The 17,370-nt window shown below is 57.3% G+C and overlaps 1 protein-coding gene across 2 annotated transcripts; it reads left to right on the top strand.

Moving 5' to 3' along the window:
* The first annotated feature begins 6,479 nt into the window (after window positions 1-6,479).
* Window positions 6,480-12,343, top strand: TMEM18 (transmembrane protein 18). Of its 2 annotated transcripts, none has more exons than XM_037151826.2 (6): window positions 6,480-6,574; window positions 7,192-7,711; window positions 8,834-8,951; window positions 9,543-9,597; window positions 10,235-10,328; window positions 10,418-12,343. In XM_037151826.2, the coding sequence occupies exons 2-6, from the start codon at window positions 7,655-7,657 to the stop codon at window positions 10,511-10,513; spliced, it is 420 nt and encodes a 139-aa protein (XP_037007721.1). In that variant the 5' UTR covers window positions 6,480-6,574; window positions 7,192-7,654; the 3' UTR covers window positions 10,514-12,343. The 2 variants fall into 2 exon arrangements, with proteins under 2 accessions (XP_037007721.1, XP_037007720.1); XM_037151825.2 differs by having other exon boundaries at window positions 6,484-6,574; window positions 8,831-8,951.
* Window positions 12,344-17,370: the final 5,027 nt, after the last annotated feature.

The following is a 17,370-nucleotide window of genomic DNA, read 5'->3' as shown; positions in this document are numbered from 1 at the left end:
CTGACCCCTCGGCCTTTTGGCCTTGCACTTCCAGCTCCTGGGACTGTGAGGAAATGAAGTCTGCTGTTTAAGTCCCATCTGTGGTACCGGGTTAAGGTGGGCAGGCAGAGCGTTACGCAGAAACTCATTGCACGGCTCTCCTCGAGGGACCGAGCTGTCCTGGGGGAGAGGGTAAACCTCCTCTCTAAGTCCAGACTCACAGGAGGCATCCAGGTAAGCTAACCACCATGCATCAAACCTCCATTCCCGCCAGGGCGGAGGGACAGGAGTCCGGCCACCTGGCTCTGGAGGGGCCTGCAGGTCTCTGAGCAGCGATCTTCCGGTCGACCGCAGGGACACTCATCTGCATATCAAAAGCCAGAGAATCACCTGCTGGTTTGTGCTCCAGTCAGGCTGGGCTTTAGTCGCCAGTTTCATTTGTTCCCGGCCTCTCTCTCTGAGGCACCAGGAGGATAGCGGGTGCCCCTAGGTGACAGGGGACATGAGAAGCCCCAGGACGCCCAGGCCCTTAATTTGGTAGAAATGTCACTGCACTTTAACAGCTGCATTTATGACTCTATTTCAGTCACCTAGAGCGTCTTAGAAACATGGGCGGCGACAGCCCCCAGCAATCAGGGGCCCCACTCGGGGAAGCCCAGGGGCCTCCTGCACCTGTTCTGAACCCTGAGACTCGCAGGGAGGGACCTGCAGGCAGCCAGCGCCTGGGAGGCCACAGCAGACTCGACCCTGTTAGTTCCCTGGGCAATGAGAGGACTGAGCCTTGGCTGCAAGAGTGTGGTGCTAAATGCGTTCCTGTCACTCTGTACCTTTCTGCAGAGCCCCAGGTGGGATCCGGTTTTAGCAAGCAGGACAATTGCCCTCGAAGTCCTTGGTTTTTCCAGCCTGTCTCCCTGACGGGCCGGGAAAGTAAGGGCTGTATTTAAACAGCTGATTCGTATTCTGAAATAGCTCCACTGTCCAACAGAGTCGTCCCCTGGACAGAAGCCTGCACAGTCCCAGCAGCTCTGTCCCCGCCAACAGCTGCAGCCTCACCCCGCAGCAGGGGGGGGGGGCCCCGACACCACAGACGTGAAGGTGGGCTGGGCAAGATTTTTGAAAAAATCAGTTCAGAGATTGAGCCCCGCATGTGGGGCAAGAGGAGCAGCACTGAGTCCCCAGTTTATCGCTTCCTGGGGGAATCACTGTCTCCCAAGTTAAGGGAGTTTTGACCGGGGAGGACTCCTCCCCAAAGTAGGGGAGGTGCAGGACACCCCAGGGGTAGTTTATAGGGAAAAGTAATAACCCCTGGACTCAGCCAAGTGCAGCAGCACATCCTGACGCGTCGCTGTGTCGCCCTGGACAGCCCATCCCCACAGGGGCTTCCTTTCCTCCCAGCAAAGTGGATCCAGTGCGCAGCCCACAGAGCAGCGGGCGGAGCTTCTGGGGGGCGTGTCAGCCAATGCAGCGCAGGCCTGGCCAGTCCCCTTCCGAGGAAAGCCACACAGCACGTGGCAGAAGTCCCGCCCTCAGCAGTCAGCCCTGCCCGCGGGGACAGAAATGCCCCTGAGCACCCAGACCCCGGTCCCGCACTTGCGCTCATTCTGTTATAAACACCATGGGAGCCAGACTCTGACCTGAACTCTAATAAGTCACGGAAAACTGTGGAGCATGGTTCAACAGCCCTTACACATAGCGATTTTATTTTGGTTTTTATAGGACAATTGCTTTTTATTGATCTGAGGGAGGGCGGGATGGAGGAAGAGAGAAACATCCAGCTGTTGCCCTTGTCTGTGTAGTCGCCAGTGGTGGTTGTATGTGCCCGGGTTGGGCTCAAACCCACAACCTTGGTGTGTGTGTGGGGGGGGGGGCGACGCTCTAACCCACTGAGCTGCCCAGCCAGGGCCTACACAGGATTTCAAACTTGTCCCTGCTTCACAGGAGATATTTTTAGAAACTGTGTTGTATTTTACCATACAATAAAGGCTCAGTGTCAAAAATTAGAATTTTTAAAAAGTCCACATAGTTATTGTCCGAGGAAAGTGTACAAAACTATGGGTTCACAATACTACTTTTAGTTCACAGGACCGAGTACTGCTGAAGTACAACCCGGAAAAGATGGCTGACGTCAGACCAGGGAGCCGCGGGGCGGGCTTTATCCGCATGGCAACCTGAGTGGGAAGAGAACCACCAATGGTGTATTGCCGCTTTGTTCCGGGGGGCCAATCCCCAGCTCCCACGAGGAGAGCCAATCAGAATAAACCCCGCCACATTCCCTGCTTGGGCTGGACTTCCTGGGCCCCACTTTGCGGAGGGAGAACCTCACCCTGTTGCACAAACCCCAGTAAAGCTCTGTCCTGCCTAACTTTGTGGCTGATTGGCATTTCTTGCTCGGTGGAGCCTAAGAAAACCTTACATTTGGTGCCGAAACCCGGGAGGAGTTGTTGTCTGCTGAAGACCGCTCCTCTCCCTCCTCCCCGAGGAGCCCTCGCGGCCACCCCACCAGTCCGGACGAAGAACCAGGGTAAGTGCCGTTGCCCTTAAGTTTCTGGTCCCTGAACTCTGATTCCGGGCCCCCGTCTGCTGGGAGAGACTGCTCTGCACCAAATCGCAGTGCTGCGTGGGGGGCGACCCTTCCGGGAGGGACTGCCCTCCCCCTGCTGGGAGGCTCTAGGCACCGGAGGAGACGGCCCTGGGCCTAGGTTCCCATTTTTACCCGACCAGATCAGCAGACTGGGTTGGGGGACGCCGATTCCCATCTGCTGCTCCTGTGGGACCAGGAATGGGGGGGGCAGGAGTCCAAACCAGACCCTAAGTCACCTCTAGGGTGCCTCCTGAAAAAATTGCCAACAATTGATCCTGGCCTCAAGCAAAAACAGTTGATTTTTCTATCCACTGCAGCCTGGTCATTATGTCAGTTCGATAATCGTGAAACCTGGCCTCCTGAAGGCACTTTCGATTTCGTTACCCTTACTGACCTAGATAATTTTTGCAGACGGACTGGCAAATGGTCTGAGGTCCTACATTCAGGGCTTTTGGCCTTGTGCTCCCGCCCGGCTCCCCCAAAAGTTCTCCTCACCAAGGGAACCCTGAACCCATCCAGCCTCCTAAGCCCGCTGCCCCAGAACCTCCCTCCTCCTCTGATTCCCCTGAAGATTTTGCTCCTCCTCCTCATTATCATCAGCTCTGCCAACGGCTTCTCCAGCCCCGGCCCTCCCCTCTCAGCCGGATTCTCTCCCTCTGAAGACCTTTCTTCCCCCCGTCAGCTCACACACCCACTCCCGCCTGAATCTAGAGCCCCTAGACTCCCGCATTTGCCCCCTCCGGGAAGTGGCGAGAGCAGAAGGTGTCGTTTGGGTCCATGTCCCCTTCTCACTAACTGACCTCCCTTCAATTGAGAAATGCCTAGGCTTGTTCTCCACTAACCCTACCAATTCTATCAAAGAATTCCAATACCTAGTCCAGGCCTGTGGCCTCACATGGCATGACCTGCATATCACTTTAACTTCCACCATGACCCCGGACGAGCATGACCACATCCAGACTGCAGCTAGGGCTCATGCAGACCAAGCCCACGCCACCAATCCCCTCCTGCCAGTAGGGGCTGAAGCCGTGCCAGAGGCGGAACCAGACTGGAACTACCAGGTAGGACAGGCGGGTCAGAGGCGCTGCGACCAAAGGGTCGAGTGCCTGATAGCAGGTGTGCACCAACTTGCCCAGAAAGCAGTCAGTAACCAGGAAGCAGAGGCTGAGGCTGCCCACCAGGCTTGCCTACAACAAAAGGTAGCCCTGCAAACCCAAGCCATGCTAGTGGCCCTGCGGCTGGCGGCAAACACCGGCACAAGGGCAAAGCCTAAGTCTGGGCCAAAGAACACCCCACCAGGGGCCTGTTTCAAGTGTGGCAAAGAAGGGCACTGGGCCTCCCAGTGTCCTCAACCTCGGCCACCAATGAAGCCTTGCCCCGATTGCCAACAGCTTGGCCACTGGAGGGATGCCTGGTCCCCGGTGCCTCCACGTGGGGGCCAGCCCATCAAGGTGTGGGTTCTTCCCTGGCCACACCGGAACTTCTCAGCCTTCTAGGCGATTGAAGCGGCCCGAACTCAAAGACCCCCATCACCTTTGCTGAGCCCAGGGTAACGCTGCAGGTAGTGGGTAAGTCCATCTCTTTCCTACTGGACACGGGGGCTACCTACTCTGTTTTACTATCTTTTTCAAGACCTCTTACTCCTTCCCAGATCTCAGTCATGGGGGTTGACGGGACCCTGTCTTGCCCATGGCGAACCCCCCTACTTAAGGTGCAGTCTGGATGGCTTTCCCTTTTCCCATTCATTCTTTGTCATACCCTCCTGCCCTATTCCGCTTCTAGGACAGGGTGTTCTCCAGTTATTAGGTGCCACTCTTCAGATCGCACAAATCCCAACCCCTTCCTCCTCCCTTATCCTCCTGCTATTAGAAAACCTACTCGCCCCTCCCTGATGAACCAGAAACGGTGGGCCTCTAGCCCCTCCCCTCTACACCCCTCTGACAGCAGGAAGTAGCCAGACCCAACTGGGCGCCCCTTATCCTATAAAAGAGGTCAGAATGTCAGGATGGGTGGGGTAGGGCAAAATGGCCACTGGACTACAATCCAAAATGGCAGCTGAACTACAACCCAAAAAAGGCTGAGGTCAAACCAGAGAGCCGAAAGGGCAGGCTTTGCCAAAACGGGTATCCACATAGCAACTTGAGCCCGAGGAGAACCACCAATGATGTATTGCCACTTTGTTCAAGGGGGACCAATCCCCAGCTCCCACAAAGAGAGCCAACCAAAATAAAACCCTGCCATATTCCCTGCTTGGGCGCGACTTCTCCAGCCCCACTCTGTGGACCGGGGAACCTCGCCTGGGTGTGCAAATCCCAGTAAAGCTCTGTACTGCCTGACTGTGCGGCTGATTGGCATTTCTTCCTCGGTGGAGCCTAAGAAAACCTCCTAGTGCCGACCTTCTAAACACAAGCTGCAAACTGTCCCTGGTACCTGTTGGTTTAGGAAAAAAGGAAGAAAAGGGAACTTCTTCAACTGATTACATATCAATACTGATTTCATTTTCCCAGAAAAGAGAGTAACTGCACCTGTTTCCTGAACTCTTCCTTCTCCTTCTGCATGAAAGGTCTTCGTCTAGTAACACATTTGCAGTAACTGTGTTTGATTATGTGTGGTCCTAATAATAGGGGACTCAAGAGTTGGAAAACTGTAGTTAAGGTAAATAGTTACAAGCCTAGCAAGTAGTGCATCTGTTAAAGCTACTGCTTCAGAAACTACTGACGAGGCCCACCCTGGCTCCTGGGAGAGTCAGCCGACTTCCTGGGGCCCTGCTAAAGACCACTGCCTGGGGACAAGTGAAGGCATCGGGCCGTTGTGTTCCGGGGAGAGGCAGACCACCACCCCCGCCCCTGGGAGCTAACTGCCCAGGGTGAGAATACTGCAGTTTGCTTATAAGCTAATTTTCCCTGAATTTCAAAACCCCTTACAGCACCTTGTTCTGTTATAAAAAGGCTGGCTTGGGAAGAGAGTATCACGCAGCCTGTTAGGGTGTGAACTTGCTGTCTTAGACCTCCGGCCATCTCAATCAGGCGCCCACAAAGATTTACTCCCCGTCTCTGCTTATTGGGTTTGGTGGGTGACAGGCAGCATGGATGCCAGTCTTTTCCAGTTTCATGAAGGGCCTCTGTACAAAAATAAAACTCCAGAACGTGTCCTTCTCTAATTACTAAACGAGCTGTCGTGAGAGTCATTAGTTCATTCACATCTCAAACATTTTCACAACCTACTACCAGATGTGCTGAAGGTAGAAAATGAGCAGATGAGGCATGACTCTCCCCCAAAGAGGCTCTGGTCAGAAGGGCAGGGCCATATGCTGGCCACGAGGCCCCCGCAGCTTCAGGCTCCTGTGAGCAGTGAGCACTAAAAAAATTAAAAATGACCCTGGCTGGCGTAGCTCAGTGGATTGAGCTCAGGCCCGTGAACCAAAAGATCGCGGTTCGATTCCCAGTCAGGGCACATGCCTGGGTTGCAGGCCAGTTCCCAGCAGGGGATGCACAAGAAGCAACCATACATTGATATTTCTCTTCCTTTCTCCTTCCCTTCCCCTCTAAAGATAAATAAATAATTTAAAAAATAATTAAAAAAATGAGATGTTAAGTGTGTTTGATTTTATCTATAAAGCTTTTATTGTCCACGATTATGAATTTTTCACATGCACATTTAAAATAACAATTTTCTGAAGGCAAGCTAATAAAAACTCACAAATAACACATTTAACTATTACATGATGTTCAGAAAAAAACACCTCTCCACCTAAAATCAAATGGCATAAAACCTTAGTTCAACAGATTCTGTGTGGAAACTTTTTGTAGCAAACAGGTGGTGTGGCGGTGCCCACAGCGGCCTCGTGCTGCCACCTGCTGGCTTCCAGCTGAACTGTGGCTCAGCGCTGAGTCCGCTGCCGCCCGCGCCGCCCACAGGGTTGCTCCGAGTTTGAGCGCTGCTCTCCAGGCACTGCGAGCAGCGCCCGGGCTCCGGGAGGAGGCTCAGAGTCCCCTCCTCGGGCAGAAGTGTAAGGTAAGAGGACAAGTATGTCAGCTTTGTGTGAAACTCACTATAGATTCCACGTGCGGGATCACTTTAGATACTTCTGCATCTTTCCTCCTAGGTGTGTGCCAGACTTTGGGCAAAGGGGAAAATTTAGGATGAAAACTAGGTGGGCACTGATGTCAAAGGGGCAGCAGTGGGGACAGAACGAAAGGGCAGAGACGGCTATGGGGCAGAGTCACGACCGAGAAGATGTAACCCTAAGAAGTTGCTGGACAGCTGGCAGCACAAGCCCGGGGCAGCACCCTTAGTGCTGCGTCTCCGGAGAAGAGGACGTGTTCACCTGAGAGCACGTGACGTCGGCTGGGGAAAGAAAACCCTGATGTCCGTTTTTTTGTGTGTGTGTGTGTGTCTTTTTTTTTATCGCATTCAAGTCTTAGGAGAGGAAAGTCCTAGGGAAGTCGCGGGGCTGAGAAGGACGGTGGGAAGAGAAGCAGTAGGAGCGGGAAGGCGGGCCTCGGCGGGGAGTGGGGGCGCCCAGCCCGCTCCCGTTTCTCCCACGGGAAGTACAATCAACTCGCATGTCTCTCCACTGCTTCACTGTGACTGGCCCTGACTTCGCATCGACGTGCACACCGTGCGACCAGAGGCCCGACCCGCGCCGCCAGCTCAAGGGGAGGACAGAGGCCACGGGCACTGGACTCCGCAGGCAGCAGCGCCGCCGTCCACTCCGCCCTGGAAGACGCGATTGGTCCTCGGGGACGGCGCCCAGGGCGGTCGGCCGTTGCCTGGCCGTCACCGGCTGCACCACGTAGCACTGGACCAGCTCGGCCACCATGGTGGACCCTGTCCCGCTCGTTCGGTTGGGAGGGAACCTGTAACAGACGGTGAGGCACTTAAGGACCACCTTCTGCCTCTGCACTCATTTTACCACCACTCAATATCGCGAGATGTGCCTTCCGTTCGAGTTCCCAGGATAACCCGCCCACTTCCACCAACGCAAATCTCGCGACACAAGAGATCGGGTGAGAGGCGACCGCGGAGACCAGGCTGCCGGTATCCGGTGGGGCAGACTAGACGGTGGTGGTCAGAGCAGCTTTTCCGGGCACAATGCCGTCCGCTTTCTCAGTCACCTCTTTCCCCGTCAGCATTCCCTCCGTAATCATGGTAAGTTGGCGGCCACCTCTGTGCTGGCGATTGGGGCCTCCCTGGGCTTCCCTGCGTCTTCCAGGGACGCTGCGACCCCGGTCGGAGCCTTGGAGGCGAGACCCGGGCGTGTAGTGGGGCCTGGGCAGTGATTGGGGAGCTTCCGGGAGCGGGGCCTGGGAGCTGGGGGAGGGGCTCCTTTGGGCGGGGCTTGGAGGGTGCGGGCCGTGCTTCCGGGGCGGGGCTTGGGCGGTGGGGCGGGGCGGGGATGCCACGGGGCGGGACCAGGAAGTGGGCGCAGTGGTACAGTGCTGCGGCTACCCCAGCTTCTCTGAGTGGCTTGTTGTGCGCGTTGATGGATGTAACCCTTGTCCAGCTCGCCTGCCCAGGCTGCAGGTCCGCAGTGCGCGGCCCTGCGGTGCGGGCCGCGCCGGAACGTGGCTGCACTTAGGCCTGGGGCCCTTGGACTCTGAGGCCCCTCCGGCCTGGTGGGGAGCTGGAGGAAGGGGAGGGGCATGGTGTGCGTGGGAGCATGGTAGGGGATGGATCTGAGTGTGGTGGGATCCTGAGCACCAGCCGGTTCCTAAGCGTGGGGTGCAGACACTCCCACCCATAGCATTGAAGGGACCTGCGATAGCAGGTGCTGCAGGCGGAATTTGGAGAAAATAACGTCTTGCTTATTGTGATGACTTAGTTTCCCAAGGTCTTGAGTCCTGGGGAAAGGAGCTTGGAAAAGCAGCTTTAAGCAGGAGTAACCAAGTGCATCTGCTGAACAAACCACTTCACTTCCTCCTCTCTTTGTGGGAAGGTGGCCCTTCGCTGGTGCCCAGCTTAGAAGTGTGACTGCTCCTCACACTCGAGGGACACGTTGGTGAGGCCCTCGCCTGTGCTCCAACGTTAAACCGTTAAACCGGGAGTTCTCTTCAGATCCCTGGCTCTGGCTGCCATGGAGGGACCCTCTCTTGCCCTCTCCTCCCCCCTCTTCCCCCTTCCCCCTCCACTGTTTTGGATACCTTGCTCAGGAGCCCCAGAAGCAAGTACTTGGGAGCGGGGAGCCCCGGAGTCCTCACTGACTCAGGGGAGGTGTGGCCGGCCCCGGGGTGGTGGATGCTGATGAGTGCCCGGTGGTGTGCCCCACAGCAGACCGACTGGACTGAGCCCTGGCTCCTGGGCCTGGCCGCCTTCCATGTGCTCTGCCTGCTGCTCACCTGTGTCTCCTCCCGGAGCTACCGGCTGCAGGTCGGGCACTTCCTGTGCCTCGGTGAGTAGAGAGCGTGGGCCTCCTGTGCGGTGCGGGCTGTGTGCCTTCTCAGTGTGGAATGGAGTCTGGAGACCCGACCCTCTGTCCCACACTCCACTGCGAGTGTCTGGTTCGCTCCGGTTCCACTCTTGGGAATTAATCACAAAGTAAACTGTGGACCAGGGCTTGAAAGGAATCTCCTGAGCGCTGCCTTCCCAGGGAGGGGCCCAGCAGCGGCCGCTGATATTGGAACCGGGAACCCGAGAGGCAAGGACTGGGCTGTGCAGTGTCATGCGGGCCTGACCCGAACCTGGCCATGTGTGTTCAGCAGGATGGCGAGCGAGCCCCTGGTCCTCAGTCAGAAGGTCTGGGCTCTGGGAGCCTCCTGTGGTCTCACTGAGGCCACACAGACTATGACCGTGTTGGCCTCGCTTTCCTTTCTGTTAACTGTAGCCTTACAGCTTTGTCATTTTTACCTCGTGCTGTATCTAAAGTAGAAGTTACAGTTCTCCTCAAACTTGCTTTCTTATTGTGTTTGCATTAAATAAGCACCTGTGAAGCATATTTCCGCAGTGATCTGTCGCCTCAGTCCTAACGCTTCTTCCTTTGTAGTGACGTTGGTCTACTGTGCTGAATACATCAATGAAGCAGCCGCCATGAACTGGAGGTGAGCCTGCTCTCGGCTCCGGCGGAGACGTGGCTCCGTCTGTGTTGCCGAGCCATCCCGGCTGAACACGGAGGGACGCGAGAGGGGCAGGGGCTCGTTCAGAGTGGCTTCAGCTGCGGAATAGGACGGGTGTGACGGCGCCGGGCGCGCGCGGTCGAGTGGAGGGTGTGCCGAGGCCCTTCTGCCCTCCCTGGGCCACCGGACCACCGTGTCAGTGTTGGGCTTCAGCCCCCCCAGGAGCCCCCTCTGCTCCCAGCTGCACCCGAATTCCTCACCCAGGGCACCTGCCAGTCCAGAGCATGTTTCGGTCGATGTCTGATTTGCTGCTCACACAGCAGCTCAGGAACCAGTCTTTGCTCTGCTTCAGAACCGCCCCACCCCCACTTCCTGGTGCTTCCCCGTCACCTCCCTGTGTGGGTGGCCCTGTGGTCGTCACCAGGGACCGGCTGCACCCCCTCCCAGTGGGTGTTCAGTCTGCGCTCTGGCAGACGAGGGCGAGGGCAGCTGGCGGGTGGTGGGTGCTGCACTCCTTGACCTAAGACTTTGCCGGAGCCCGACAGTGACTAGAGAATATCACTGAAAACGGAATGTTTTCAGGGACATTCACTGATTAATTTTTAAATTTTTCTTGAAACAGGTCATTTTCAAAATACCAGTATTTCGATTCGAGGGGGATGTTCATTTCGGTGGTGTTCTCGGTGCCGCTGCTCCTCAACGCCGTGGTCATCGTGGTGCGTGTGTGGCAGACTGCGGGGGCCCGCCTTCTCCCTCTCTGTGTGATCTTTCCCGATTTAAACACTCTTAAAATGGTTGTTTTTAGATTATGTGGGTACGCAAGACTTTGAACGTGATGACCGACCTGAAGAACTTACAAGAGAAGGCAAAAGACAGGAGAAGGAGAAGAAAGGCGCAGTAACAGCGCAGTCGCTCCGCTTCCCTGGGAGACTTCCCGCCGCCGCACCGTTTGGGGAACTGAGGTGCAGGCGGGTGCGGTGCCCTTCCCAGCAGCCGCCTGCGGTTTGCAAAGAGGACCTTTCGCTGCGAGTCTGTCTGGTGTGTGGCAGGCTGCGCTTGGAGACTCAGGCCGTCCTTCCAGTCGTTCATGTAGCTCGGGGTCACTGCAGGAGGCACGATGTTCGGTGACAACATCCCACAAGCAGTAGCACCCAGGATGCTGTCTGGGTCGGCCAGTGCGGGCACGCCATGCCCTGAACCAGTGACGGGCGAGCCGCACGGCTGCTCCGGAACGAACCCACTCAGAGCCGAGGGGGACCTTTCTGGAGCTGGTTCTTCGAAGAGTCACTTAGCCGGCCGAGAGCTGGCACCCAGCTGCAGCGCACAGTGAGAGGCCCTGTGTCTGCAGCGTTGGTGCTGGTGGGCAGGGTGCTTTCCTTCCTGGGTCACCGAGGGGCTTTCCCCACCCGTGGAGAGGAGTGCGGCACAGCTGGCGCTGTGGCCCAGGGTCAGGCCAGACCCTCACTGAGTCCTCACAGGCCCCAGGGGTCTGTGTATATGGCACAGCTGTTCCCTGATGTGCTCTTGTGGGGGAGTCCCAGTGGTGCTGTTGATGGCTGAGCCCCTGGGTGCTTAGCAACACCAGGGGCCCCCTCTGAACAGCGTCCCTTGTGTCATAAACCAGTGGATTTGCGATCACAAAAAGCTGCGCTGCAGTGACAAGCCGTCGAGTCCCGGTCCCACGGGACGAGCGGAGCAGCACTTGGAGTTTATTCTCCAGGACACACAGCCCAAGGCACCCCCAGCCTCCAGCCATTTCACACGCTGCTCCTGACGCACAGATCGAGGACGTTCCTTCCTGAGTCTTGGTGGCAGTGCTTTTTGTGGGTCACGGGAGTGATGGCACCAGTGGTGTGGGGACAGGTGAGCGGGCACACAGAGTGCCCGTTCCAATGCCAGCAGCACGGACAGACAGTCGGTCTTGTTCCTGCCAAGCTGCAACCCCAGCTTGACGGTGACAGCTGAGGGTCGTCCACACTTTAAAAAACATGGTGATCAATAAAGAAAGGCTGTCGGCTCTTGATTTTGGTTTGAAAAAATGATCAGTTGTTTTAATTGTGACTAGATGGTTCTCCCTAAGTGAAACATAGTCTTCAAATTTCAAAAAGGAAAAAAATGTGCTTATGAACATTTATATTCAGTAGCTGACACCCTGATAGATTAAAATTAGATCCTGAAGGTCAGATAATGTTTTTCTTGCTTTTTAAAAAGATTTCATTAATTTTTAGAGGGGGAGGGAGAAGGAGAGGGAGAGGAACATCAATTGCCTCTCACACACCCCCAACTGGGGACCTGGCCCACAACCCAGGCCTGTGCCCTGTGTGGGAATCAAACCAGTGACCCTGTGCTTTGGAGGCCGGCTCAGTCCACTGAGCCACACCAGCCAGGGCCGGATAGTTCAACGTTTTTATAGACAATTGTGAACTCTTGGCAGAGTTCCTGCTGGTTTAACATTACTTTTTAGAAGTGACTTAGAGTCTTGTAGAAAAACCTGGAGCTTTTAACCTGAAATGCTCTCCAGTCCCTTAGCAATGTGTTAAACTTTCGTGTGGAACGTGAACAATGACAGAGCGTCCCGTGTGGAGCGGACCCTGCCGCACAGCCTGCGTGTGCCTTCCTGCTCGTTCAGGCTGCTTGAGTGTGACGGCTTTGAAGGCACGAGCACGTCACAGGTCAGCTCCAGGAGCGGAGGGGTCGTCCACCCCCAGGGACTGAGCCTGTGCCCCAGGGGGGTGGGGTCTGGTCCAGGCAGCTCCAGACGTTTGGGGTGGTCGACGGGGGTACTGGGGTGTGGGCAAGTGTGTTTTCTCTGTCCCAGAAGCACTTGGACCTCTGAATACAGGCCGTCCGTCTCGCTGAATCAGCTTTGTGGTGATGTTAGTGCGATCCCATGAATTTGAAGTTAAATGACTTCAGTGTAAAAACACAACAGGTCTTTTTGTGTCCTGTGTGTGTGATATTTTTGGAACAGGAACTGGTGTAATTAACTCAATAATAAACTCAGCGTATAAAATTAGTTTCGAGTGTTGAAGTTACGCACTTAACAGTAAAAGTTGCAACATTAAATAGTAAATTCAGACAATTTTTATTTTGACTGTAAAAGTTTATTCAAGAATCCCTCAACATATACTTGGTGTGTAATATGAAAGTTCACGTTTTTGAAATATGTTGAGTAGACATTTGTGGGATTTTGTCTTAACTTTTGCAGCGAACGTTCAGCCTCCATCACATTTCATTTCCTTTCGCAGCGGTCAGTGGCTCGGGTCGCAGGGCCTGTGACCCGCAGGTGAGCCGTTGGCTCCCTGGGGTCTCATCCTGAGCGGAGTCACCAGGAAACTGAGAGGGGCCGCCACGGGTGTTCCACCGCAGGGTCCCAGGTCCTTGGGGCGCTGCCTGAGCCACGCCCCCACGGGCGGCTCTGACCCTTGTGCGCCCGAGGCCCGTCTGCAGGAGCCTGGGGCTTTCAATTCTGCTCCCCCGGTTCCCCGAGATTCACTCAGGCGCGTCTGGAACAGGACCGGCCTTTCCGTGGGAAGAACGTCAGCCGAGCCAGGCTGGGTCCGACTCAGCGCTCAGCCGGAGACGCCCCAGGACCACGCGGTGTCTGCGTGCTCACCGCACAGCACCCGGGAGGACGGAGGCGGGCGGCTGCACACGCGCTCCCTGCCGCCCTCCCCGGGGACAGGGCGGGGGTGGGGTGGTCAGTGTCCACAGGGACACGGCAGCGGCCCCAGGTCCGAGTGGATGGCCTCCAGCACGGCGTGATCCCCTAGTTCTGGGGGCTCTTGACTCCGCTTCCGCGCAGCGTGCGTTGCCCCTACGGCCTGCAGGGGGCGCGGACGCCCCGCCACGGGCTCCCCGGCGCGGCCTGGCCGGCTGCAGCGCTGGTCGGAGGGAAGCTTGCAGGTTCTGATGGAGCGACACCGTCGAGGACTCAGCGCGGGGCCGAGAACCGAACCGCGGCGCTTTCCTGCCTTCAGGGGAACGTGGTTCTCCACGTCTGAGTTGTGTGTTTATATTTCACCAGAAGCGGCCTGGCGCGTGCACAGGCATCCGGAGAAAAACCACCCGGGGAACTCACCTTTCTCTCCAGTCAGGAAACGCCCACCCACCTCGTGGGTCTGCACACACAGGCCCGGCAACTTCCGAATAACCGTTCATTATGGGCGTTCTTCTAGTTTCAGGGACAGGTCCGAAAGCAGATGAAGTCCAGGGAAGGAGGCTGAGGCAAACGGGAGGATCAGGCTGGTGCAGAGGAACGTGCAACCAGGGGAGGCCCTGGAGGGTGGCAATCCGGAGGGGGGCAATCCGGAGGGGCTTCAGGAGCCCCCTCGCAGATGGCGCCGGGGGCCACTGGGAACTCTCAGGTTGGAGACCTGCTCTGGCGACAGGCTCAGTCGACCTGGCTGGGCCCCTCGCTTCACCTGTGGGTCCAGACCAGTCACCCCTGACGACACAGACACAGAAGTGTTTTCTGCAGTGATGGCATCGCTGCCGGACTGAAGGCAGGGGAGACCTGTGAGGCCGGGGGCATGGGGTTCCTCTAGGGATTTTAGCCGCCCGGGTGTCAGGCTGCCTCTTTCTTGTGGCCCGCCGCCTCGCCTGCTAGGGTTTTCCTGGGAAGCAGAAAGTAGAATCAGGACTAGAGCCCATCAGCGTGCCCCTTGGTTCCTGAGAGTGTGGCCAGATGGCCGGCCCCTCGGTGGAGTGTGTTCGTTTGAGTCAAGTGGAGCCAGACTGAATGGCTGAGTCAGGTGTGTCAGCCTGGAGGCCTGGCCCTGCTGGGGCGATGAGGAGTCGCCAGGAGGGAAGGGGCACAACGCAGCAGGGACCCCCTGCAACCGCAGACTGCCCTGGCCTCCCTCACCCTCGGGCGGAAGTTTGGGGCCGAGGGGAAACCAACAGAATTACAGAAGTGGATGAACTGAAAACACCGGCCTGACTTTGGGGGCAGCTGTGCTGGGCCTGTTCCACAGCAGCTCAGGAAAGAAAGGCAGGTGCAGGGCGGTCCAGAGTCCGGCCCGAGGGCTCCACGCTGCACCTGCCTCTCCCACGGGACAGCGAGCCAGCGCTGCGTGTCCGGGGCGGAAGGTTACCTTTGCATTTCAGTGCGCAGTCGACCTTCCACAGGTGTTCATGTTTTCCTAGCTCCTCAGACGATTTTCTGCTGTCAGAGCAGCCCTGGCTGAGGGTCTCGGTTGGTTGGAGCAGCGTCCCATACACCAGGAGGTTGCAGGTTCAATCCCAGGTCGGGGCAACTGATCTATGTTTCTCCCTCCCCCAAAGTCAATGGAGATATCCCGGGGTGAGGATTAAAACCAAACAAACAGGAGGCAGGCGGAGTCTCCGAGCAGAGCAGTAGCTGCAGGGAGGGGCCGGGGGCACTGCCGTTCATTGGGAGGGAGTGTTTCGACCCAACTCGTGAGTCAGTAGAAATGAGCAGGAATCAGGGAAGAAGACCCCAGACACGAAGGCTCTGTCTCACGGTGCCAGCCAATGAAAAGCAGCCACAGAGGTCCCGCCCTCCCGGGCAGCAGCCTCACAAGCCCTGGACTCGTCTCTGAGCCCAGAGACTCGGGTCTGCATGGCAGTGACAGGTGAGTTGACTGATGACTAAAGCCACAGAAAAAAAAATGCATCTATGATTTGGAATTTTTCCAAAATTCAACTTAAAAAAATAAAGGTTGGTTTGTTTCTCTGTGTGATGATAACTGCACTAGGAAAACCTCAGAGTTTACAGGGAAGCAGAAATGCGGGTGACGAACTGCAATTCAGAAGAAACACTCTTCCATCCCAGCCTCGAGAGGCTGGCTGGTTTGGTTTGGTTTCTACGTGTTTCGGACTCTGTGGAACGGAGTCTCCGAGTGGAGGACGGCTGCTGCCGCCCCGGGGCCAGAGAGGCTCTAACCGGCTTGGGGACTCTTCTGAGCGTGGGATCCCTGGCTCACCAATGAGAGGCCCCTTCACCTCCAGGGTCCATCGTTTAGAGACCTGTTCTTTACCTGGAGGCACTGAGTTTGCATCCGTGATTGGAGTTTTATTGTCATCTTGCAAGAAACCCCTTTAACCGCCTGCAAAGTCTTTCCTTCCACTTGTAGACAGACAACCTCACCCCCAGTGCTCACGGGACCCACCCAGGCTGCGGCCTGGAGGCGGGGCAGGTCCTGCTGGCCGTGCCCTGCTGCTGAGTGAGCCCTGAGCAAAGAGCCCGCAGGCCTTGCGGACACGGGGCGTCCACGATTTCACTGAACCCAGATCAGAGCTCACGTTCTGGTCCCTCTTCGTCCTGCGCACGCACTGAACCCTGGGGCCTTTGTGGGCGTGAGGAGAGGGAGGGGGCGAAGTGTCCGGGCAGAAGAGCTTCGCCCACCAGGTCCCAGGTGAGGGTGACCGCTGCCTCCAAGTGGGTGCGCGGGGCAGGTCTGGAAGCCGGAGTCTTCAGCATCCTGCTTCTGCGTCGCACCTTGTCCCCGCGGAGAGGAGTGGGGACCTGTGACGAGGTCCCTGCAGCAGCCTCTGCACAACCCTTCTCTCAAAAGAAAACAGGCCCAAGCTCTGTCAGGTCCCTTTAAAACCTGCTGCATGTTAAGCAGCCTGAACATCCCGTCATGTGGCATTAATTTAGGCCATTACGGCTCGATAATTGACCCGGGTTTTGTTGGCAGCGCCTGACGGCGCCCACCCCCCTGAGCGCAGATACCTTGAATCCGTTCCAGAAAGTCACTCCCAGGTCTCCGGGCGCAGGGCTCTTGTTGCCGCGTCCACGGACAGACAGACGTTCTGAATTCTTCGCAGTCTTCCCGGGACGGCATATCCCTCGTGCCCAGTAGTGGAGGCTGTAGCAAAGGAGGTGCCGTAATCAGCAGCGAGGAAACTGTCCTCCGAGCCGTGTCCACAGACGGTGCCCGAGGTCCCAGCAGTCCCGGGAGCTCTGGGTCAGAGCTGTGGCCTGTCAGACTGCCGTCCCGGTGGGAGGCCTGGCCGCTGTCTGCCCGCCGAGAGCCTCCTGCGGGGTGGCAGAGGAGGCTCCCAGGGTGCGCCTGGTCTGCAGCCCGGGGGCAGTGCCCAGGCCGACGAGGGAGCACCCGTGATGCTGCTCAGCGTGTGGCTGGGCGGCTGCCAGCGTTTGAAGCCGCCAGCCATCGCAGCTTCTGTTACCCACGGCGACAGGGAGCAGGTGAGGCGGAGCTTGTGGGTCGCGCCAGGGGCCCAGGAGGACTTGGGCTTCTGCAAAGACCAGACACAGGGACGGGTGAAGGGGGACATGCTGGGGGGATGGGCCACTCCTTGGCGCTCTCACCCCCAGACCCTGGACTCCCTGTAGGACACGCCCCCGTGCTGTCAGGTCAAACCCCACTCCACCAAGGCGAACTCTCCCACATCTGCTGCCGCCCCAGGGCTTCAACTTGAACTGCAGCCCCATGTGCCAGCCCAACCCCATGTGACGCCAACCCAGCGGCGTCAACCCAAATCTGGAATCAGTCTCACTCCTTCCACTCTGTCCCCTCCCACAGCCCTCTGACCTCCGAGCCTGAAGGCTTCGGTCCATCCACCTGGCCTCTCCCCTCCATTCTCCGCCCTGGAGCCCACGCGGGCCAGCCCCTTCCTTGATCGTACTTGGAGTTGACTCTGGGCGCTAAGGAGGAAGGCCTAGCGGGTCCGGCACGTGGGCAGCCCCTGTGGTTTGTGCCTTGTAGGACTTCTAATGAGCCCACACAGGCCCTGATGCTTGTGAAAACACACGTCCCTCTCTGCCTA

The sequence above is a fragment of the Artibeus jamaicensis genome, unplaced genomic scaffold (assembly GCF_021234435.1).
Source record: "Artibeus jamaicensis isolate MK-2021 breed Jamaican fruit bat unplaced genomic scaffold, CSHL_Jam_final contig_465, whole genome shotgun sequence".
Taxonomy (NCBI): Eukaryota; Metazoa; Chordata; class Mammalia; order Chiroptera; family Phyllostomidae; genus Artibeus; species Artibeus jamaicensis.
This window is presented reverse-complemented; position numbering and strand designations above follow the sequence as displayed.